This window comes from Oncorhynchus kisutch, linkage group LG11 (assembly GCF_002021735.2).
Source record: "Oncorhynchus kisutch isolate 150728-3 linkage group LG11, Okis_V2, whole genome shotgun sequence".
Taxonomy (NCBI): Eukaryota; Metazoa; Chordata; class Actinopteri; order Salmoniformes; family Salmonidae; genus Oncorhynchus; species Oncorhynchus kisutch.
The window spans coordinates 39,439,645-39,461,436 of NC_034184.2; the positions used below are offsets into that span (position 1 = coordinate 39,439,645).

The window sequence follows — 21,792 nt, forward strand, 5'->3', positions numbered from 1 at the left end:
GATTGCACAGTGGCCAACATATGGGTGATCTCCGCAGGAGAGTGGGATACTGGGCCACGGGCCCAGACAGTGTTCTTGTGTGTGTGTGTGTGTGTGTGTGCGTGTGCGTGCGCACGTGTGTGTGTGTGTGTATATGCATGTGTCTCACACCAGGCAGAGCACAGCTGAGTCCTGAGTGTGTCATTAACACTGCTGCCAACCTGCCCCAAGTTCTGCACCCCGAGCTAATCAGATAACCACCTCTATAACCAACATGGTTGTATACCAGGTTGTCTTTATTGGAGTCGCACTGCACATCTCGCAACATTGGAATTAGAACCTGGAGCGTGACCGTCATGTCAGTGGCTTCCATTTCTGTTGCAGTATGTACCGAGTCATCTGTGTGGGATAAACATTTAGGACCACATACCACTAGAAATAGACATCTGTAAGAGCCATCCATGTTAGATCTGTGTATCACCAAGTTGTCTATGGAAGCGTACAAGTCGTGTGACATTTGAATGTCATTCGTATGTCACGGACTCTTACATCTTCTTTGTACTCTAGCAGAGCATTCCCCAGAGACTGTGAGCACTAGACAGACAGGAAGCACACATGAAAAACTACTACAGTTTACTATAGAATACGACAGAACTCTGTAGTAAACCGTAGTATACTGTAGAATACAACACTACACACTGTAGTATGGTGTGTAGTACTTCACTATAGAATGTTGTAGAATACTGTTGATTATTATAGTGAATACTACATTATTATTCACACAGAAACACTGTACTAAATACTAAAGTAATGTCTGCAATAAAAACACAGTTCTATAAAACACTACACTTTTTTAACTATTATAAATAGTACAGTATTTCATTTGCATATACCCTGCCCATTCCCCTCCCCGAAATCCCAGTTTGCGAAACCTACATGCCATGTATAGACCAGATACAGCATTCCCCACAGCTTCTAAAAAAAGAGCAGAAGCTTTGAACTACAGTGGGGAGAACAAGTATTTGATACACTGCCGATTTTGCAGGTTTCCCTACTTACAAAGCATGTAGAGGTCTGTCATTTTTATCATAGGTACACTTCAACTGTGAGAGACGGAGTCTAAATCAAAAATCCAGAAAATCACATTGTATGATTTTTAAGTAATTAATTTGCATTTTATTGCATGACATAAGTATTTGATCACCTACCAGTAAGAATTCCGGCTCTCACATACCTGTTAGTTTTTCTTTCTTTTCTCCTGTTCTCCACTCATTACCTGTATTAACTGCACCTGTTTGAACTCGTTACCTGTATAAAAGACACCTGTCCACACACTCAAGTGAAAACATATTTCTAGACATTTTTGCAAATGTATTGAAAATTAAATACAGAAATATCTCATTTACTGTAAGTATTCACACCCCTAAGTCAATACATGTTAGAATCACCTTTTGGCAGTAATTACAGCTGTGAGTCTTTCTGGGTAAGTCTCTAAGTGCTTTCTACACCTGGATTGTGCAACATTTTCCCATTGTCATTTTCTAAATTCTTCAAGCTCTGTCAAATTGGTTGTTGATCACTGCTAGACAACCATTTTCAGATATTTCCATAGATTTTCAAGTAGATTTTAGTCAAAACTGTAACTCGGCCATTCCCGAACATTCACTGTCTTCTTGGTAAGCAACTTCAGTGCAGATTTGTGTTTTAAGTTACTGACCTGCTGAAAGGTGTGTCTGGTGGAAAGCAGACTTAATCAGGTTTTCCTATAGAATTTTGCCTCTCCTTAGCTCCATTCCATACATTTTTTATCCTGAAAAACTCCCCAGTCCTTAACAATTACAAGCATGCCCATAACATGATACAGAAACCACTATGCCTGAAAATAGGGAGAGTGGTACTCAGTAATGTTTTGCATTGGATTTGCCCCAAACATAACACTTTGTATTCAGGACAAAAAGGGAATTGTTTTGCCACATTTTATGCAGTATTACTTTAGTGCCATGCTGCAAACAGGATACACATTTTGTTATACAGTGGTGCAAAAAAGTATTTAGTCAGCCACCAATTGTGCAAGTTCTCCCACTTAAAAAGATGAGAGAGGTCTGTAATTTTCATCATAGGTACACTTCAACTAATTAATTTATTTGCAAATTATGGTGGAAAATAAGTATTTGGTCACCTACAGACGGCAGGGAGCCTAGTGGTTAGAGCATTGGGGCAGTAACTGAAAGGTTGTGAGACCAAATCCCTGAGCTGACAAGGGAAAAATCTGTTGTTCTGCCCCAGAACAAACAAGGCAGTTAACCCACTGTTCCTAGGCTGTCATTGTAAATAAGAATTTGTTCTTAACTGACTTGCCTAGTTAAATTTAAATGATTGTGGAGTAACTACAATGTTGTTGATCCATCCTCAGTTTTCTCCTATCACAGCCATTAAACTCTGTAACTGTTTTAAAGTCACCATTGACCTCACGGGGAAATCCCTGAGTGGTTTTCTTTCTCTCTGGCAACTAAGTTAGGAAGGACACCTGTATCTTTCTAGTTACTAGGTGTATTACTACACCGTCCAAAGTGTAGTTAATAACTTCAACATGCTTAAAGGGATATTCAATGTCTGCTTTGACATTTTTCACCCATCTACCAATAAATGCCCTTCTTTGCGAGGCATAGGAAAACCTCCTTGGTCTTTTTGGTTGAATCTCTGTTTGAAATTCACTGGTCGACAAAGGGACCATACAGATAATTGTATGTGTAGGGTACAGAGACAAGATAGTAACTAAAAACACTATTATTGCACACAGAATGAGTCCATTCAAATTATTATATGACTTTTTAAGCAAAGTCTTACTGCTGAACTTATTTAGGCTTGCCATAACAAATAGGTTGACTACTTATTGACTTATTGACATTATGCGGTATTGTGTGTAGGCCAGTGACAAAAAATAGAAGTTTAATTAATTTTAAATTCAGGCTGTAACACAACACAATGTGGAAAAAGTCAAGCTATGTGAATACTTTCTGAAGGCACTGTATAACAGACAGACAGTATACAGATGTGGGATCTTAATTAGATTATTATGCTGTCTCTGAGAATGTTCCCTCCGCCACAGGATTGACATAAATTCACTAAAAACCTGCACTAACACATGGTATTATTAACAGTACTGCACTTTCATGTAGCCTAATTTTGGCCAGCTAATTGCCTAACCACGATCAAGCAACATTACATCTGCGGAAAAGTGTGAATAGACTAAATGTTCAAATCCTGTTGCTGCAGGATTATTTTGCTGCGATAATACTTGTCAAATTACGATCCTACACCTGTACATGGCGGACAAAGATGATAACCCAGCATTTTTATATACCACAGGAGATGAGGGATCACATACAAGCATCTTTTGTTTGACCTTCTGTAGATTTCTGCTTGCTAAGCCCCCTATAATAGCCACCATCCGGCCTCTCAGCATTCCTGTGGGAAGCAGGTCTTGCAGATCTTGATGCATAGATAGGAATCCCTTAGTTCCACTCTCCTCTGACATGACTGGGAGGGCAATAACTAGTTTCCAAGGTGACACAGGTCTCAAGTGATAGGGTTTGTCCTTGGTCTCTGTTAAGTGGGTCTCATGTTTACACAATACACCCCACATTGCTTTTGTACAGAGTAGAGGGTTTGAGGATGTTGTTGGGTAAGGGATAAGACAGGAAATCACACTGCGAATAACAAAGAGAGTTGTTGTTTTATCTGTAGGTTTGATCAGGATGTGAACAGCCTTGCGGGCCACAAACGTATTTTCTTTCCAAGTACTTCAGTCTTCAAGGTGCATTTCCCATGAACCTTATCTGTCACGTTGCCCACATCAATCCAGTCATAGTACCTTAGAATAGAAAATGTCCATGTTAACATTTTCCAAATGTTAACTGATGCTGCTGAGAGACAGTGTAATGACCTGAAGAGAGCTTTCTGTGCACATCACTGGGCATCACTCAACCTCATAAATAAAATAAATAAATACTGTAAATTAAATCAAATGTTATGTGTCACATGCACCAAATACAACAGGTTAGATCTTACCTTGAAATGCTTACTTACAAGCCCTTAATCCATTTACAACAAAATGTGAAATAAGTCAAGAGGTATGAATACTTTCTAAAGGCACTGTAGCTCCATCGCCTTAATCTTCATTTCAATTGGTGGTGGTTGACCCTCGCCCTTTGACCTCTGTGGATTACAGGCTATGGCATCTGATAGCTAATGATCCCAAAGCTTTAAAAACTTCTACTGTCAATGTGAAGGGTGTGGATAAAGTGTGACTAAGCAACCCAATAACAACACATCCAGTATATATGGTTGATGAGGAGTCACACTTTGTAGATTCTGCAAACTGTGTCTTACATTATAATATTTTGTTCCAGATTTGATATGAGTTCCTTTATTTCAGCTCATAATGTTCTCCTGGGTTTCAAAATGAAACAGTGGTTTGCATAATTCATAGAAAGCCATCAGATGATAATTATGCATACTAGGCAGATTCTTCTATCAGGGACTGTGAACTGTGAAGCCAGAATAGGAGAAACAAATTGGCTTGGGATGCATTCTAGGTCAAGGTGTGAGCCTGAGTGTGAAACTGAATATGCAGATGTAGAGTAGGTGTGTCTCAGATTTGCGTGAGTAGGCATGTTTGCAGGGCCAGAAAAAAAGGAACTGAGTTCTAAAAAGCACCTGTGAATGAACAATAGTGCACTTTGGAACGCGTTACCCCGAATCCACAGTTTTCACAGGAACAGGTGTGAGCTCCACAGCCATAGAGGTGTGTTGTGGCTAACGCTGAGGTAGCTAAAGCAACAGAACAAAGAAACTAGAGAGGAGCACTGGAACAACACAGACCTGACCCTTTATGAAGGTAATACGAGACATTAAATTGGACAGGACAAGTTATAATGCCTTCCAATTACCACATACATGCATAGCTTTGTATTACTTCATTCAGTCGGTGACAGGTGGTTATATAAGATTGTTACGGGTTTGTATGCGGATAAGAGTTTCAAAGAGTGTCCAATAGGTCAAATGTTTTGCTGTGTTGTACCATATGGTCCTGTTCCTTTATGCACACGTACGAATGTCCTATATGTACACAGCACAGGGGCTCAAATGCAGCGTATGTGGCACTTTCATTTTGTTTGCTGTCGTGGACATAAACATGGACATTAGTGTTTTGTCTTGTGGGTTTCCCGGGAGACAGGAATTAGATCAACCATTTATCTACAATATGACAACATCCAACTCCCATGATGCTCTGTGGCACAACCCCAATACACCACATCTCCTCCCCACCTACTTTAAATGTCCCCACTATGAACAACAGTCCTGAGAAGGTGACTTTAAACACCTAGGTGACGACTGCTGGGTCAAGGTGTTATCTAGTAACAGTTCTGCACCACTCACGACTTGTGGTTCTGTCGGTGTTGCTTTTCTCAACAGTAACTGATCTGTGTGGCTTTTCCAGATAACATCCTCTGCAGTCTGGACAGTGTAGGACACAGGACCAGTCTGCACAATGACTGTAGCAGGAACCCACTTTGGTCCGTTGAGGTAGTTCCTAGCTAAGACAGTTTCTCCAGGATTGAAAGCTCTGTCCTTTGCTCTCAGTTCACAACGTTTGACTTGACTCTCCTGTTGACGTAGGACTGTCTCCTTTGAGTTCGGATGTTTGAATAGGTCGAACTTGTGCGCAGCTCTCTCTTCATGAGTAGCTATGCAGGCAAAGCCCTTGTGGTTGCATGAGGCATGTTCCTGTAGGATAGCAGGAAACTGTTCTAGCGTTGGTGCAGTGTCCCTTGACCCTGAGATGTTTCATGGTCTGTACGAACCTCTCCGCCAGCCAGTTGGTTGATGGATGATAGGGTGTGGACCTGATGAGTTGTACGCCATTCACCTGAAGGAACGTAGCCATTTCTTGAAACACTTGCTGTGGTCCGTTGTCGCCAATGAGTTGGAGTGGAAATCTGAACCGACTAAACACTTCTCCAATATTCTCAATGGACTTCTCTGCAGTAGTAGACCTCATGATGGCAACCTCTGGCCAATTGCTATCAGCCGGTTCAGGTGGCCACTCCAACTCATTGTCGACAACGGACCACAGCTATTGTTTCAAGAAATGGCTAAGTTCCTACAGGTGAATGGCGTACAACTCATCAGGTCCACAGTTTGGTGAAAGCATGGTTTTCCTATGGTTATTTTGCATACACCCTTCCCACAACTTTCTGGGAACAGTGCAGGTTAATTGTTTGGCTTTGGAACATTCTCAGCACATTTGAGGAACTTGACAAAAAAAACATTATTTTCTTAGTATTTCATTACTTTAACAGAACGTTTCCTAAAACATGGTTACATTTCATTTCAATTTTGGTAGTGTACTAGGAACATTCTCAGACTGTTTCAGAGAACGTTATGAAACAATGTTCTTCTGTGGGAATTTAAGTACTTCAGCATAACGTTTCCTACAGGTGTCCTCATGGTTCTATTTCAAGTCATGTTCTCAAATTGTTCTTAGAATATTAAGAAAACTTTCCAGAAAAAACATGTGAAAACTTTAATGTTCAGAGAACATTCAGTTCTCAGCATCAACAAAACTCTCTCTATCCTCTATCTTGTTAAACCTCTTTGTGCTAGGGGGCGGTATTTTGACGTCTGGATGAGAAGCGTGCCCAAAGTAAACTGCCTGCTACTCAGGCCCAGAAGCTAGGATATGCACATAATTGGTAGATTTGGATAGAAAACACTCTAAAATAATGTCTGTGAATTTAACAGAACTGAAATGGCAGGCGAAACCCCGATGACAAACTACCCCCCAAAAATAATTCAGCATTACACTGATTTCAATGGCTGGCACATTTATTATAGGGCGAAATCCTCCCTGATTGCAGTTCCTAGGGCTTCCACGAGATGTCAACAGTCTTTAGAAAGAGTTTCAGGCTGGTTTTTGGAAACATGAGGGATAAGTTGTAGTTTTTCTAAGTGGCTCCCATTTTGGCTGTAGTGTTTCCAAGCATGTGGAGGAAAGCGTGTTCTTTGTTATTTATCTCTGGTAAAGACTATAACAATATGGGACATCTCGAGTGGCGCAGCGGTCTAAGGCAGTGCAAACTGCGTTGCTACGGATGTTGGTTTGATACCCGTGCCAGCCGAAACCGGGAGACCCGTGAGGCGACGCATGGGTTTGGCCGGCCGGGATGTCCTTGTTCCATCTCGCTGTAGCGACCCCTGTGGCGGGCCAGGCACATGCCCGCTGACATGGTCACCAGGTGTACCGAGTCCGACACCAATTTCGGTCCGATTCAATCAGTTCAGGCCCCTCGAAAGAGGGCCGCTTCTGGGCCGACTCCTCATTACTAGCTGGGTATATTCCTCCGTTTTTAATCACGTTTTACTGCTTTTCATCCATCTCGAATCCTTTTCTTCCATGCCTGAAGATGCTAACACGCTTTCTTAGGTAGCTAGACTCTGCATTTGCCTCTGCTAGTAATAGGCTGTGCTAACATTAACTTAGACTGTACCACGGGATATAAAAAAATGTAACTTGTAAAAACCGACTTCTTCCAGACAAAATAGTTCCTGTAGGTTCAGACTTACTCATCGCCAATCTTTCTGTTATGTCTTGTGGGTTTCATAACCACGTCTTTATAACGATTAAATGATGAGACAGGAATTAGTTCAACCATTTATCTAGAACGTGATCATCTACCAACATCCAACTCCCATGATGCTCTGATGGGACAACCCCAATACACCACATCTCCTCCCCACCTACTCAAATTGTCCACATTATGAACAACAATTATATTCAACCTTACAAGTCCAAGCGTCTTGGTGCCCGCCTATCTCTCGTAGGGTAACGGCGGCCAACCTGCAACAATGTCTCTAGACTGTAGCGTTGACTCTGGTGTTGGCATGTGAGTAGCCTATGTCACAGTCTCATCATATACTTGTGTGGGTGCGGCTGAGTCAGTGTCCTGAGAAGGTGACTGTGAGCCCTTAGGTGACAACTGCTGGGTCAGGCCTGCAGATGAAGAGTGCAGGTCAGGCCTGCAGATGAATCTGTCCCCCAAGGGGAAAACATTTTGACTGAATATACCAAATGTAACATGAAACTTGACCCAGGAGAATGACTTATTGTGATGGATAATGTCAGAGATTCAAGGCACAGATATGTGATGGTGCTAGTATCACACTAGTAGTTTTCTCTTTTCAAGAGAAATGGTTTAGCCTATAGTTGACGCTTAAATTGTGCTATGAAGTTTCTAGTCTTACTATGTTAACTGTCTGGTAGTTTCTCAAACCATAGATGTTTTACTGCTACTGCACCTCCTATGTGTTTGCTTCAGCCCAATGGAACTCTGAGGAGATGGTGTATCTTTATCTATGACGGTCTTTGTTGGGGCATATTCAAATACAGCATTGACAGGATATGCCTGCTCCAAAGTTTATTTATACATTGCCATCCCAGCTAGCACATTTGGTTCCTTGGACGTTGAGGGAACGTTTGTTTTTGGTTTCACATTGGTTGTTGGAATGAAGTCATACGTTTCCTGACCGGTAAAACTGACATTTTTAAAAACGTTCTCAGAACAGAAGTGAACATTTTGCTTGTTCTGGGAACATTTATTTTTATGTTGCAGAGAGGTTCTGAGAATGTTTTATTCTGGTTCCTTTAAAATTTTCCTGGTAGGTTTTATTAATGCTCTGAGAATGTAAATTATATGTTATTTTGAGGTTTTTGTATAATTTCTTTAAACATTTCACTGACTTTTAATAACGCTGCTAGCTTATTTTGGCTTAACTTTTTTGAACTCCAAGCACAGATAGGACACTTGGAAATGAATTTCCATAGGCATGAATCATGCAAACACATGTATTTTTTTTATTGTGAAATTCAAATTCAAACGTATAATGATCTATTCTCCATCCATGGAATTAGTCCACTGCGCCACCAGAATGGAGCTAGCATGCAATATTTTGTTTTACACATACAAAGCAGTTAATTTTAATGTATTCAAACAGACCCCATTTCAAAGGGAAAATGCAGTCATTAATAAGATCAATTGTGACCAATTAATGGGCACGGCAAACACTTCAACACACTTAACAAGAGAGTTTTGCTGATGCTGAGAATGGAATTCATGTTTTTAAATAACATTCTGTGAATGTACTCTGAACATTACTTCAGTTTTCTTGTGGTTTTTATGGAACGTTTTCTTAACGTTCTGAGAAAGGAATGCATGTTTTTAAATAACATTCATAGAACTTTCTCTGAATGTTACAAACATTTTCTTCTGTTTTTTTTAATGGAATGTTTTCTTAAAGGGATAGTTCACCCAAATTACAAAATGACATATTGGTTTCCTTACCCTGTAAGTAGTCTATGGACAAGGTATGACAGCAATCAATGCTTTGGTTTAGTTTCCATGGCACTGTTTCCACATGCTAATGTTTTAGCATTTGTGGACAAATCCCATTCAAGTAATGGAACCGATATTAGCATTTTTCACGCAATTCTCAAAACATCTATAAGTGACTTTGTTGAGCTTAACAATCAATTTTTGATACTTTTGGATGATTTGGACATGAAGCACGAAAAATGCTGATATCGGTCCCATTACTTGAAATGGATTTATGCCACAAAATGTTAAAACATGAACATGTGGAAACAGTGCCAGGGAAACTAAACCAAAGCATGGATTGCTGTCATACCTTGTCCAGAGACTACTTACAGGGTAAGGAAACCAATGTGTCTTTTTGTAATACCAAGAAAATAATGTTTTTGCTGTCAAGTTCCTTAAATGTGCTGAGACTGTATCAAAGCCAAGCAACTATCCTTCACCATTCCTAGAAAGTTGTGGGAAGGTTGTATGCAAAATAACACATGGTTCTGAGAACGTTATGTTCTAGCTGTAACTGATAAAAGGTGTTTTTGTAATGCTTATTCAAATGATCATGGATAGTTTGGACAAAGAATTGGAGCGTTGTTTGTGTGTGCAGGGAGTAGTAGGGGATCTATTCAGTGAGCCGGGTGTATCAGCCATGTTATATCTGAATTATATCTGAATGCATGCAGCTAAGGCTTTCCTGTCTCTGACAATGCTGGGAAAGATATCACGGCCATGCTAGGGCATTGCTGTTGCTGAGATACTATCAGGGTTGTATGATACAGGATCTCATTTCATTTCAGTCTGCAACAATATGGTTTGCCAGCTGGAGAAACTCACTGATGAATGAAATGTGTCTCAATCTGTCTCCTTACCCTTCCTTATGCCTGATACTATTTAGGTCCTAAAACTGTTACTGTAATTGGTACAGGAGCCCTCCCTGACATTGTTCTTAGCTGTGAAGGCTGTTGGCCAGTAGAATCTTTCACAATCCTCCATCCCTCGCTGACTCTCTCTTTGAAATCTAACCTTTAATCCCCACACGTCTATCCCTGGTACTGCCCTTCTCCAGATGTTCAGTCTGCCGTAATGAGACTTTTGCTCCTAATACTAACTCAACCTCCCTCCCCTCCTCCCAGAACTTCTACTACAACAATCCCAACCCCTGTACTTGAAATACCGACGACGCACAAGTGTAGCCCATCCAATCACACACAACCCCTCCCCTCACCTCGGTTAACAATGCAAAAAAAACTATATTTTCAACATAGCAGCATGCACTAAGCACTGCTAATTACCCAGATCAAAGGTTATTTGTGTTCCTTCTGCCAGATACATATCATTCTTCCATTTGAGCTTCTACAGATGTACAATTACAATGACCAAAACAAGAAATGTGATATGTCTGACAGGCTTTGTTATGATTGCCTTTTGTTTGATCACACATTTTCTGTCTTACACTCAAACCCCCTGTCTGTTTTTATTTTCCACCTGTTACTGCGGTGAGGAGTGGTCCTTTACTGTAGGCCTCATTCATTTTTCATTGTTCCCCCTAATGTTTAATGTTTGATTTGGGAAGGGTACTCTGATCCTAGATCTGTGCTTAAGGGCAACTTCTACCCATAGCCTGTCACAGCCTACTAGGAGTGGTGGGTTGGAATCAGCAGAGAACTTCGGTAAATCCGGCAAAAAACGGTCACGCCAACATACAAGGCGCATAAAACAGACCAGCCCAAAAATAGGAACAAACAGTCCGCAGAATACAAACATGAAACCACAACCAACAGAGTAACAAAAAACAATCCCGCACAAAACAAGGGCGGGTCAAACTACTACATATAGGGAAGCTAATTAAACCAAAATACACACAGGTGAAACTAATAAGACAAAACCAACAGACAAACGAAAAAGGGATCGGTAGCGGCTAGTAGGATGTTGACAACGACCGCGGAGCACCGCCTGAACAGGCAGGGGAGCCAACTTCGGTGGAAGTCGTGACATAGCCGTATGAACTACAATAAATACTGTTTTATACTCCCATTACTTTCCATTTTAATGGGACTTTTCAAGCGAATTACATTCCTGCTTTTTAATGAATTGTCATGCAAAACACAGACATACCATGGCATGTGACATCCATGCACAAAAAATTGACATAAAATCAGATTGTTCTCTTGTTACTTGACAACCATGAGCACTGTAGTTTCCCGGCTGACATGTTTTGCTGTCTGTCGCCTCACAGCAACATAGAAAATGAACATTCATCAGAGTCCCATTGAGTATTGCAGTTTCCATAGCAACAGGGACAGAGTGATGGAGAGTGGGCGAGATTGATGGGGAGTGTGTAAAGGAGTAGGTGAGGTAGGAGTCAAAACAATGTGTGTGTGCGTGGGTGTGTACATATATGTGTGTGTGTGTGTGTGTGAGAGAGAGAGAGACAGAGAGAGGAGGATGAGTGGGAGGGAGAGAGACAGAGAGAGAGAGAGAGAGAGAAGAGGATGCGAGAGAGACAGAGGCTAACTGTCTGTGAGGGGCGGCTGTTTTTTCGCCATGAAACCTTCTATTCGATAACACCCATTCATGCATTTTTCTGTCTCATTTTTTTCTCCCAGGTGTACGGAGTGACAATGACGCTGTCTGCCTGACTATCTGTGCATCTCCTCATTATCATTCTCCCTCTCCCTCCCCCTCTCCATCCAATCCCCTAGTCCTATCTACCATCCCCCTGTACACCACACACAAAGCCAAACAACCACCACCACCCATCTCTAACAACGTCTCACACACACACACACACACACACACACACATATAGACACACACACACATTCGCACACACACTACCCCTGTCTCCTGGAAAGGGATTTAAAGATTCGCAGCCTCTCATTTGTAATCAGATGAAAGAGAGGATTATCTCAAGGTTCCCTCCATCTTGTTCACAGCCAGGATAGAGGGAGGGAGAAGGAAGAGGAGGAGACTAGTGGAAGGGAGGGCGCTGTGGATGGTGCGTGGCGAGAGAGGGGGGGGGAGTCACCTGTGGATGTGAGGGAAGGAGAAGCGCTTTCCTTTTCCTTTCCAACATCCTGGACTAACAGGGGTTCTCCGGGGATCCTGGGGGATAACTGGACTCTGACACTGAGTGATTGAGAAAGAGAGGGAGAGGAGGAGGAGAGAAAAGGAACATAAGGCACGGATCTCATATTCTTCCTGAAAGGTAAGCAGGGGTTACAACAGACTTTTCAGGATGAAATGGTTAAATCTCTGTGTGTGGGTGTGTGTGCATGCGTGGCTTGCATGTGTGTGCGTGTGTATGTACTGCATGCATGTGTGTGTAGGGTGGGGGGGGGAGGGGGATTGATGTAGGCCCCTGAGTGAGTCAATACATGCAGTCAGTCACAAGCTGTCCCTAGTCTCATACAAAGTTCAGATAGTTGAGGCATTGTTATTATTTAGATGTGTGTATAGCATAGCAGAAAGAATATCCATTTGTTGCGTTGTGTGAGGAGGTATATTCTGAAATATTATTGTAAAAAGGAGCATTACTGTAAAAAATAAAAAAGGCCACTAATTCATTAAATTGACTTCTCACATCTCTATTTTCAGACTACCACAGATCAGGTGTTTTGTTCTAGTGTCAGCGGGCAAAGTGTTAGCACGCCAATATTTTTCACTGACTGGACGCAGGTTCCTACACTTTATGGCATATCATCTGCCTGATCTGTCTATTGTCAGAAGTGACCTTTGGTTCAAACCAGCTTAGATGTAGCCAATTTACAGGAGAGAGACAACTCCGTGCTTCGGATCAGCAGCAGCTTGTTAGCTGTGAGGAACATGTGGCTAGTCAGTCAATATTAAAGAAAGGCATGCTAACACTTTGCCCACTGACACCAGGCCATACAGTGATTTCATTGCACGACATTAAATGACTTGAGCGTTTGCTGTTGCCTGTCAACATTGTAAACATTGAATTGAATGGGTTTGTCTTGTCTGTAGACAATACGATTTACATATGTTGCGAAAACATTCAGCTTGTGAGCTGTCAACACAGATTCCTTCAATAAATACACTCATAATGCACAGAGACTAACATGAGACTAACAATATCATGCATGTTATCCCAAAAAGACTGTAACAGATATTCATTATTCATTATAATATTCATATTCAGCCTGTAGAGCCCCTCACAGAGCCCCTACATGTAAATAACGAGGAGGTGTACCATGGGACTGGGGTGGGATGGAGAGCCACCATGGGGCATTTGGCTCCAAGGGTAGAGCAGACTCATTGGTGATGCTTTTTAAACTGCCCCTAGAGGCCTCATATGTAAAGTAGAATAACAAGAGATCAATGGACAATTAAATGCATATTTTTCAAAAGCCCATAGAAGGTACATGATCATTTCTGTATTGTGTGTGTATATAATTTAAGGGTATTTGACTTAAAAGTTAAAGGTTTTGTGATTGAGGTTCAGCACTCTAGCCGACATCGTATTATCACGCCATGTCACAAGTTAACACATCCACTACCAAAGCTTTAGAGAGCCTACATTGAAGACACCCCCTAATGCTCTCAAAGAAGACATAGACAATCCTGTGTTTCTCTTGTAATCTTATGGATCAGTGAGGGGCTGATCCAGACCTAATCTGAACGGCCTAATCTCTGCCACTGTGAGTGAGAGATACCTGACCAGTTTGCTCATGGCATGCCCCCTTCTGTAGTGGACAAAACCAATGACCCTCTGGTTTAGGCTGGCACCACAATCTGTGTACAAGAGATAATCAAGGCCTTAACGTTTAAGCTGCAGAGACCAAATGGTCATGTCTGTGTCTCTCTTGTAAATCAACAAAACAACTACACTAACACTGTGAAAACACTTGGGACTAGACTCAACTTCAATTATAAAAATGAAGAAAAAAAAACACTGTGAAATTCTAGCTGTCATGTCTGGCATTACACTAGACTACTCCCAGCAGGATGATGACTCATCTCATAATGAAGCAATTAGCATGGTACCAGATGACTGGTTTCATCAGGGCCTCCTCACGCATAAACTGTGTTAGCTTTACTTATCATACAATAAGAGCTTATATCCCTGAGCCATATTGTTGATGCTCTGTTAATTTCCATTGTGTTCCAGGGCTTTCCCATGGCAGAGAGTGGGCATCCTGTGTCTGAGTTATACCCACCAGAGGGCAGTGTTTCCCTTGACTCTGCCCTCTTTACCGACCCCTTTTTACCCCTCTCCCAGAGCTCCGCAGATGGGCTGACAGGTCCCCTGAGGCAGGAGGAACTCAGGAGGAGCTCCAGTGAGCATACAGCTCCATGCTCTAACAGAGACAGAAAGAATGACAGCCAGGGGCCTACTCAGGCTGTCCAGCACACCATCCAACAACATGTGGACCCCAGGACTACTGTTCGCCCTCACAGTATGGCTGAGTCATCCTACACAGCCCATCACCATGAAGAGGGCATCACCAGCCATGGTCACCAAGCCAGCGGGGACGTGTTATCAGCCTTCGGAGAGAGCCAGGAGCCTTACCCCTCGTCATCATCCCAGAATGACCTGAGAGGACTGGATCTGTCCAGCCTGCCTGTCCAGAGGAGTCACTCACATACCCTCCACATGCTCAGGGAGGTCTCTGCTCCCCCACCCCGCAGTGAGACCAGCTGCCCCTTGTATCCAGGGAGAGACTACCTTTTCCAGGATGCCTCTCCTCAGGCCTTCTCCAGGTTTGCCTGCAAGCAGCCCATGCAAGTCCAGAACTGCAACACTGTCAACACCACCGGCAGAGGGGGAAATGGTAGAGGAGGCATCCCCACACAGCAGCCTCAGGCCGGGAGTGTCAGGGTCGGTGCCACTGGCCCCTCTAACACAGCCGCTGAGGTCGGCGATGAGACCCAACAACAACATTCATGTGAGGAGGCCATCTGCTACTGCGCTTTTGTCCATCACCACGGGGCGTTGGAGGACACGTTTGCGGCGTACTGCCACCCCCATCCCATCCTCGCCACTGCCCAGTTGATGCCACGCTTTCCAGGCACCGAAGCTAAGTTCAGGGACCAGAGGGTGCTGCCACCTCACCCGGCGCCTACCCTCATCTCCCTCCCTTGTCTCATGTCCTCTGGCAGTGAGACAGGACTGGATGCCAAGCGCCTGCTGCAATGCTGCAACCTCAATTGCAACCTCAACTGCTCCTGGGCCAACACTCTGCCCCCTAGTGGAGCCCTGCAGCAGCAGGAGAATAGTTGTCCTAGCAGCAACAATAGAGCCACCAGGGACACAGGGACTATGACATCCCATAGGGAGCTCAGGGACGTGGGGGTGCAGACTGGGAAGATCCACGAGGCATGCCTGGCCCATGTGTTCCCCCAGGTCTGCCTGGTGGAGAAGAACAGGAACGAGAATGGGAACGAGAGCGGGAATGAGACGGATACATCCCAGAAGTCCCCAGTGAAGGAGGTGAAGTGGGACGCGGAAGGGATGACGTGGGAGGTGTACGGGGCGTCTGTGGACCCTGAGGAGCTAGGTCTGGCCATCCAAAAGCACCTGGAGCTGCAGATCAAGGAGACGGCTGGCCGCGCTGCTAACCTGTCCTGCCAGGATACGGCCACGTCCAGGAAGAGCAGTATTGGCGCCGGCGACAGGAAGAAGAGGGGCGGGGTGATGGGCTCAATCAGGACCCCAGCCTGCTGCGCAAGCTCCAGCACGGCTGTGGACTGACGGGGGGAGACCTGAACACTGTGCTTAGTGGTCAAGTTGGCAGCAGCTTTATTATGCATCAAATGTGACCCCAAAACACCAGAGACAGTGTGACCTGCCTCACATAGTGAATAAGATCATCTGTGTGTCAGTCAGAATATTGGCATGTGTACAAGAACCTACCATCATATTGATAAAAGAGGTGAAAGGACAGAGAGTGAAAGGTTGTATTTGGATGGAATTCATTCGTAATTGTACCTTCATCATCAGCATAGATGCCCAGTGATAGAACAGAGCGCTGTCACAACAGTCAAACAAAGGGATACAATTATTTATTTATCATTTAGAGTTGATTTATTTACTAGGGGGGAATAACTAGGGGTTTCTGTAAACAGACAAGCTAAAAGTTATTAACAACACAACAGAAAGCATCAATACACCATAGACTTCTAATCACTATGGCTGGAAATATATGTCTATCTTTCTCATTTCTAATGCTAGGATTTAATCAAATTATGTGTGAAATGTTTGAAGCATACAGTAGTTTTCGTTTTTTGCATTTCTTTTCACATTATTTCTACTGCCCCATAATCACTTTGAAAATATAGAGAAGTTATCACAATCCTGATTAAGCAGTACTTCATTCTACTGGCATATAAAATAAGTCCTTAACTAACCTCAAATTCTGTGATCTCAGAAGATTCATCCAACACTGTGATGCAGCGGAGAATACCGTGACATAGAGAAAGGGTTAACAGACTGGAAAACGTTGATCAAGAAAGCTGAAAAATCTCATCAGATATCATTCAATATATTAATGCACATAACAAAAGGCCAAATAGCCTATTTGTGAATAATGCTTTCTTTCAATTTTTCAACATTGTCATATGAACATTTATTGCATTTGACCCTGTACTTTAATATGTCTCAAAAACATTATGGTAACGGATCTAATGTGTTATATGGTCTGCATGAAGATTGTCTCAAAACCACAGCCAATGTTTTAGTCATGTACTGTATCTAACCAGAGGGTTAAAGGTTAACTATCACCACTGTAACAGTATCTTATCAATTTACTGTGCCATAAAAATGTGCTGCATTGGTAGGCCTATTGTAAAATGGATGAGTTACAACTAGCCGGTCAGTTTCATAAACCTTTCAAGTATGTCAAATCAAATCAAATCAAATTTATTTATATAGCCCTTCGTACATCAGCTGATATCTCAAAGTGCTGTACAGAAACCCAGCCTAAAACCCCAAACAGCAAGCAATGCAGGTGTAGAAGCACGTCACTTCCACTTCCATATTGCGTTTGAAAGAGATTTTGCTCAATCAATTGTAACCAGATTTAAAGTAGCTTTTACTGTTGCTACAATGCAGGAATAACTGTTTTATCATTAAATCAGTAATATAATGTTTAAGAAAGTTATTATTGTGTATTAAATAATTACCAAGCTTGGCATTAAAGGGCTCTTTTGTTCTTTATAGTATAATTTGAATACAATTCCTTTATCATATTTTGCCATTTCAGGTCATAGCACAGGCTGTTCATCATTGTTGGGTTTGTAGTGGAGGGTGTGATGATACTTTAATAGCAGTCCTTATCAGTAGAATATGACTGCTGTTATCAGGTCTTTAGAAACCTGTATTAATGGTTATGTATGTATATCAGTGGAGGCTGCTGTTGGGAGGACGGCTCAAAATATTGTCTGGAATGGAGTGAATGGAATGGTATCAAACATGTGTATGCTACCATTGCATTCACTCCATTCTAGCCATTATTATGAGCCGTCCTCCCAACAGCAGCCTCCACTGATGTATATTAGGACATAACCAGTTTATTAGGTACACCCATCTAGTACCAGTTTGACGTCCTCCCTTTGCATCCAGAGCAGCCTGAATTCTTCGGGGCAATATACAAGGTGTTGTAAACTTTCCACAGGGATGTTGGTCCATGCTGATGTGATGGCATCATGCAGTTGCTGCAGATTGGACGGCGGTACATTCATGCTGTGAACAGCCCGTTCCATCTCATCCCAAAGATGCTCTATAGGGTTGCGGTCTGGGAACTGCGCAGGCCCCTCAAGTTAACTGAACTCACTGTCATGTTCCAGGCAATGTTTTTCAACTCTTCAATTGTCCATTGTTGGTGATCGCGTGCCCACTGGAGCTTCTCGATGACTTGTGCGTTCCCGAGATGCGGTTCTGCACAACACTGTTGTACTGCGCCGTTATTTGTCTGTTTGTGGCACGCCTGTTAGCCTGCACCATTCTTGCCATTCTCCTTCGACCTCTCTCATCAATGAGCTGTTTTCGACCACAGGTCTGCCGCTGACTGGATGTTCTTTGTTCGTCGTACCATTCTCGGTAAACCCTAGACACTGTCGTGTGTAAAATACCACGCTCAAAGTCGCTTAGGTCACTGGTTTTGCCCATTCTAACATTAAATCGAACAGTAACTGAATGCCTCGATACCTGTCTGCCAGATTTACACAACAAGCCACGGCCACGTGACTCACTGTCTGAAGGAGTTTCGTGAACGGGGTGGTGTTACCTAATAAAGTGTATGTCCCAGATAATGTCTCTTAGATGAAGTCTGAATTGAGGAAACTGTTTCCCCCTTTTTATTACTGAGGTTAAACTCTGGTGACACTGATGTCAGGTATTTAGAATGCCACACTGTAATTCAGTCACTACAAAGAATTCAAATATGTTTTGTCTCATTGTCTACCTTGCGGTAAAGCTCAAAAACAACATCACTGGAGCGGATAATTCACAAAATGATAAATATTTTTCACTTACGGAAGGTTCAACCTGCAGTTGAGAGCTTGAGAAATGTAACCATGTTCTGAGGCGACACAGTTTTTGTTTATAATCAAGAGAGTAAAACAAGCTTACTGTATCTTTTGGAATATGATCCGGTATATCTAATTAATTTAAAAGTTTTTAAAAAATGGATGTCCTAATGGAGATTGCCCCTTTAAATGAAACTGCAAGGTGTGTTTAATGAAATGTTTTATTTCACTTTTATTCAACCAGGTAGCCCAGTTGAGAACAAGTTCTCATTCACAACTGCGACCTGGCCAAGATAAAGCAAAGCAGTGCGACACAAACAACAACACAGAGTTACACATGGAATAAACAAACGTACAGTCAATAACACAATAGAAAAAAGTATATGTACAGTGCGTGCAAATGGCGTGAGAAGGCAAGGCAATGAATAGGCAGTAGTAGCGAAGTAATGACAATTTAGCAAATTAACACTGGAGTGATAGATGTGCAGATGATGATGTGCAAGTAGAAATACTGGTGTGCAAAGGAGCAAAAAGTAAATAAAAACAATATAGGGATGAGGTAGGTAGATTGGATGGGCTATTTACAGATGGCTGTACAGGTGCAGCGATCGGTTAGCTGCTCAGATAGCTGATGTTTAAAGTTAGTGAGGGAGATATGTCTCCAACTTCAGCAATTTTTGCAATTCCTTCCAGTCATTGGCAGCAGAGAACTGGAAGGAAAGGCACCCAAAGTAGGTGTTGGCTTTGGGGATGACCAGCGAGATATACCTGCTGGACCGTGTGCTACGGGTGGGTGTTGTTATCATGACCAGTGAGCTGAGATAAGGTGGAGCTTTATCTTGCAAAGACATAGATGACCTGGAGCCAGTGGGTCTGGCAACGAATATGTAGCGAGGGCCAGCCGACGAGAGGATACAGGTCGCAGTGGTGGGTGGTTTATGGGGCTTTGGTGACAAAAAGGATGGCACTGTTATAGTCTGCATACAGTTTGCTGAGTAGAGTGTTGGAGGCTATTTTGTAAATGACATCGCCGAAGTCGAGGATCGGTAGGATAGTCAGTTTTACGAGGGTATGTTTGACGGCGTAAGTGAAACAGGCTTTGTTGTGAAATAGGAAGCCGATTCTAGATTTAATTTTGGATTAGAGATGTTTAATATGAGTCTGCAAGAAGAGTTTACAGTCTAGCACACCTAGGTATTTGTAGTTGTCCACATATTCTAAGTCAGAACCGTCAACATAGTAGTGATGCTAGTCGGGCGGGCAGGTGCGAGCAGCGATCAGTTGAAAAGCATGCATTTAGTTTTACTAGCGTTTAAGAGCAGTTGGAGGCCACGGAAGGAGTGTTGTATGGCATTGACGCTTGTTTGGAGGTTTGTTAACACAGTGTTTAAAGAAGGGCCAGACGTATACAGAATGGTGTGTGTGTGTGTGTGTATGTGTATTCTCATTCATGTTTCCGTCTGTGTCCTCTGCTTCCTGAGGAGGTCCAGCTGTATGAGTTGCTCCAGGAAGCCAGAGTTTGGACCGATGGATCTGCTCAGATAAAGAAAGGTTCTTGTAGACCATCAGATACCCCAGGGCCAGAACATTGGATGCCCATGGCACAGTAAACAAACCCCTAGCCTTCAGGACACACAGAGCATTATACCTTAGTAACCATTGTGTTTCAGTGTGTGTGTGTGTGTGTGTGTGTGTGTGTGTGTGTGTGTGTGTGTGTGTGTGTGTGTAATTGTGTGCGAGATGGATAGCTGAATAAGAGGAGAGAAGGATGAGCTGAGACAAGCGAGGGATGAGAGGAGAGAGGAATGGCTGGTGGTCCGTCAGTGGGCTAACAGGAACTCCAGCAGCTCAGAGACAGATGGAGGTTCATAGCACCGCTTCTTTAGAGACATGCTGACACCGTCTGGAGAGGAGGTGTGTGTTAGTTACAGAGACAGAAAAACCTAAGCGGGGCAGAAAACAGTCTGGTCAACAACAATCAAACAAAACCTCTTTCCCATCTGATCCAAGTCAACTTACCTTTAACAGGCAGCACAGCCCCTCCTCTTACCGCGTCTGCTCCTCTTCATACACACACACGCACATGCACGCATACACACACACACACCCCTGCAGTTAGCTTCCATTTTTAGCATTCTGTAATTCTATACCTCCTCACCAGTGAAGAAAGCATCCTCCAGAATTTACTGGACAGATGACACTATTCATTATGTAAAGGTTTCATAGTTCTTAATATATTAGTAGTACACGCCTGAAAGTAATATAATTAGACACCAATCTGAAAGAAAAAAAGTACCTTTTAAATTGTGTAATCTCATTATTAATGTTTCAACTGATATATTCCCAGGAGACAATGCTCAGCTGCACAACTCACAGCGGGCTCAACATGACAGTGAGCATTGATTGTCATGTGCCTTTCTTTTACTGAGGAGTGGCTTCCGTCTGTCCACTCTACCATAAAGGCCTGATTGGTGGAGTACTGCAGAGATGGTTGTCTTTCTGGAAGGTTCTCCCATCTCCACAGAGGAACTCTGGAGCTCTGTCAGAGTGACCATCGGGTTCTTCGTCACCTCCCTAACCAAGGCCCTTCTCCCCCGATTGCTCAGTTTGGCTAGGCGGCCATCTCTAGGAAGAGTCTTTGTGGTTCCAAACATCTTTCATTTAAGAATCCTGTCTCAGAGTTCTACGGACAATTCCTTCGACCTCATGGCTTGATTTTTGCTCTGAACTGCACTGTCAACTGTGTAACCTTTTATAGACAGGTATGTGCCTTTCCAAATCATGTCCAATCAATGTAATTTACCAAAGGAGACTCCAATCAAGTTGTAGAAAGATCTCAAGGATGATCAATGGAAACAGGATGCACCTGAGCTCAATTTTGAGTCTCATACCAAAG

The 21,792-nt window shown here is 42.8% G+C and overlaps 1 protein-coding gene across 2 annotated transcripts; it reads left to right on the forward strand.

Moving 5' to 3' along the window:
- Positions 1-4,710: 4,710 nt before the first annotated feature.
- LOC109899705 (GRIN2-like protein) lies at positions 4,711-17,568 on the forward strand. Of its 2 annotated transcripts, none has more exons than XM_020495154.2 (3): positions 4,711-4,879; positions 12,014-12,615; positions 14,539-17,568. In XM_020495154.2, the coding sequence occupies exon 3, from the start codon at positions 14,548-14,550 to the stop codon at positions 16,120-16,122; it is 1,575 nt and encodes a 524-aa protein (XP_020350743.1). In that variant the 5' UTR covers positions 4,711-4,879; positions 12,014-12,615; positions 14,539-14,547; the 3' UTR covers positions 16,123-17,568. The 2 variants fall into 2 exon arrangements, with proteins under 2 accessions (XP_020350743.1, XP_031691613.1); XM_031835753.1 differs by having other exon boundaries at positions 4,712-4,879; positions 14,650-17,568.
- Positions 17,569-21,792: the final 4,224 nt, after the last annotated feature.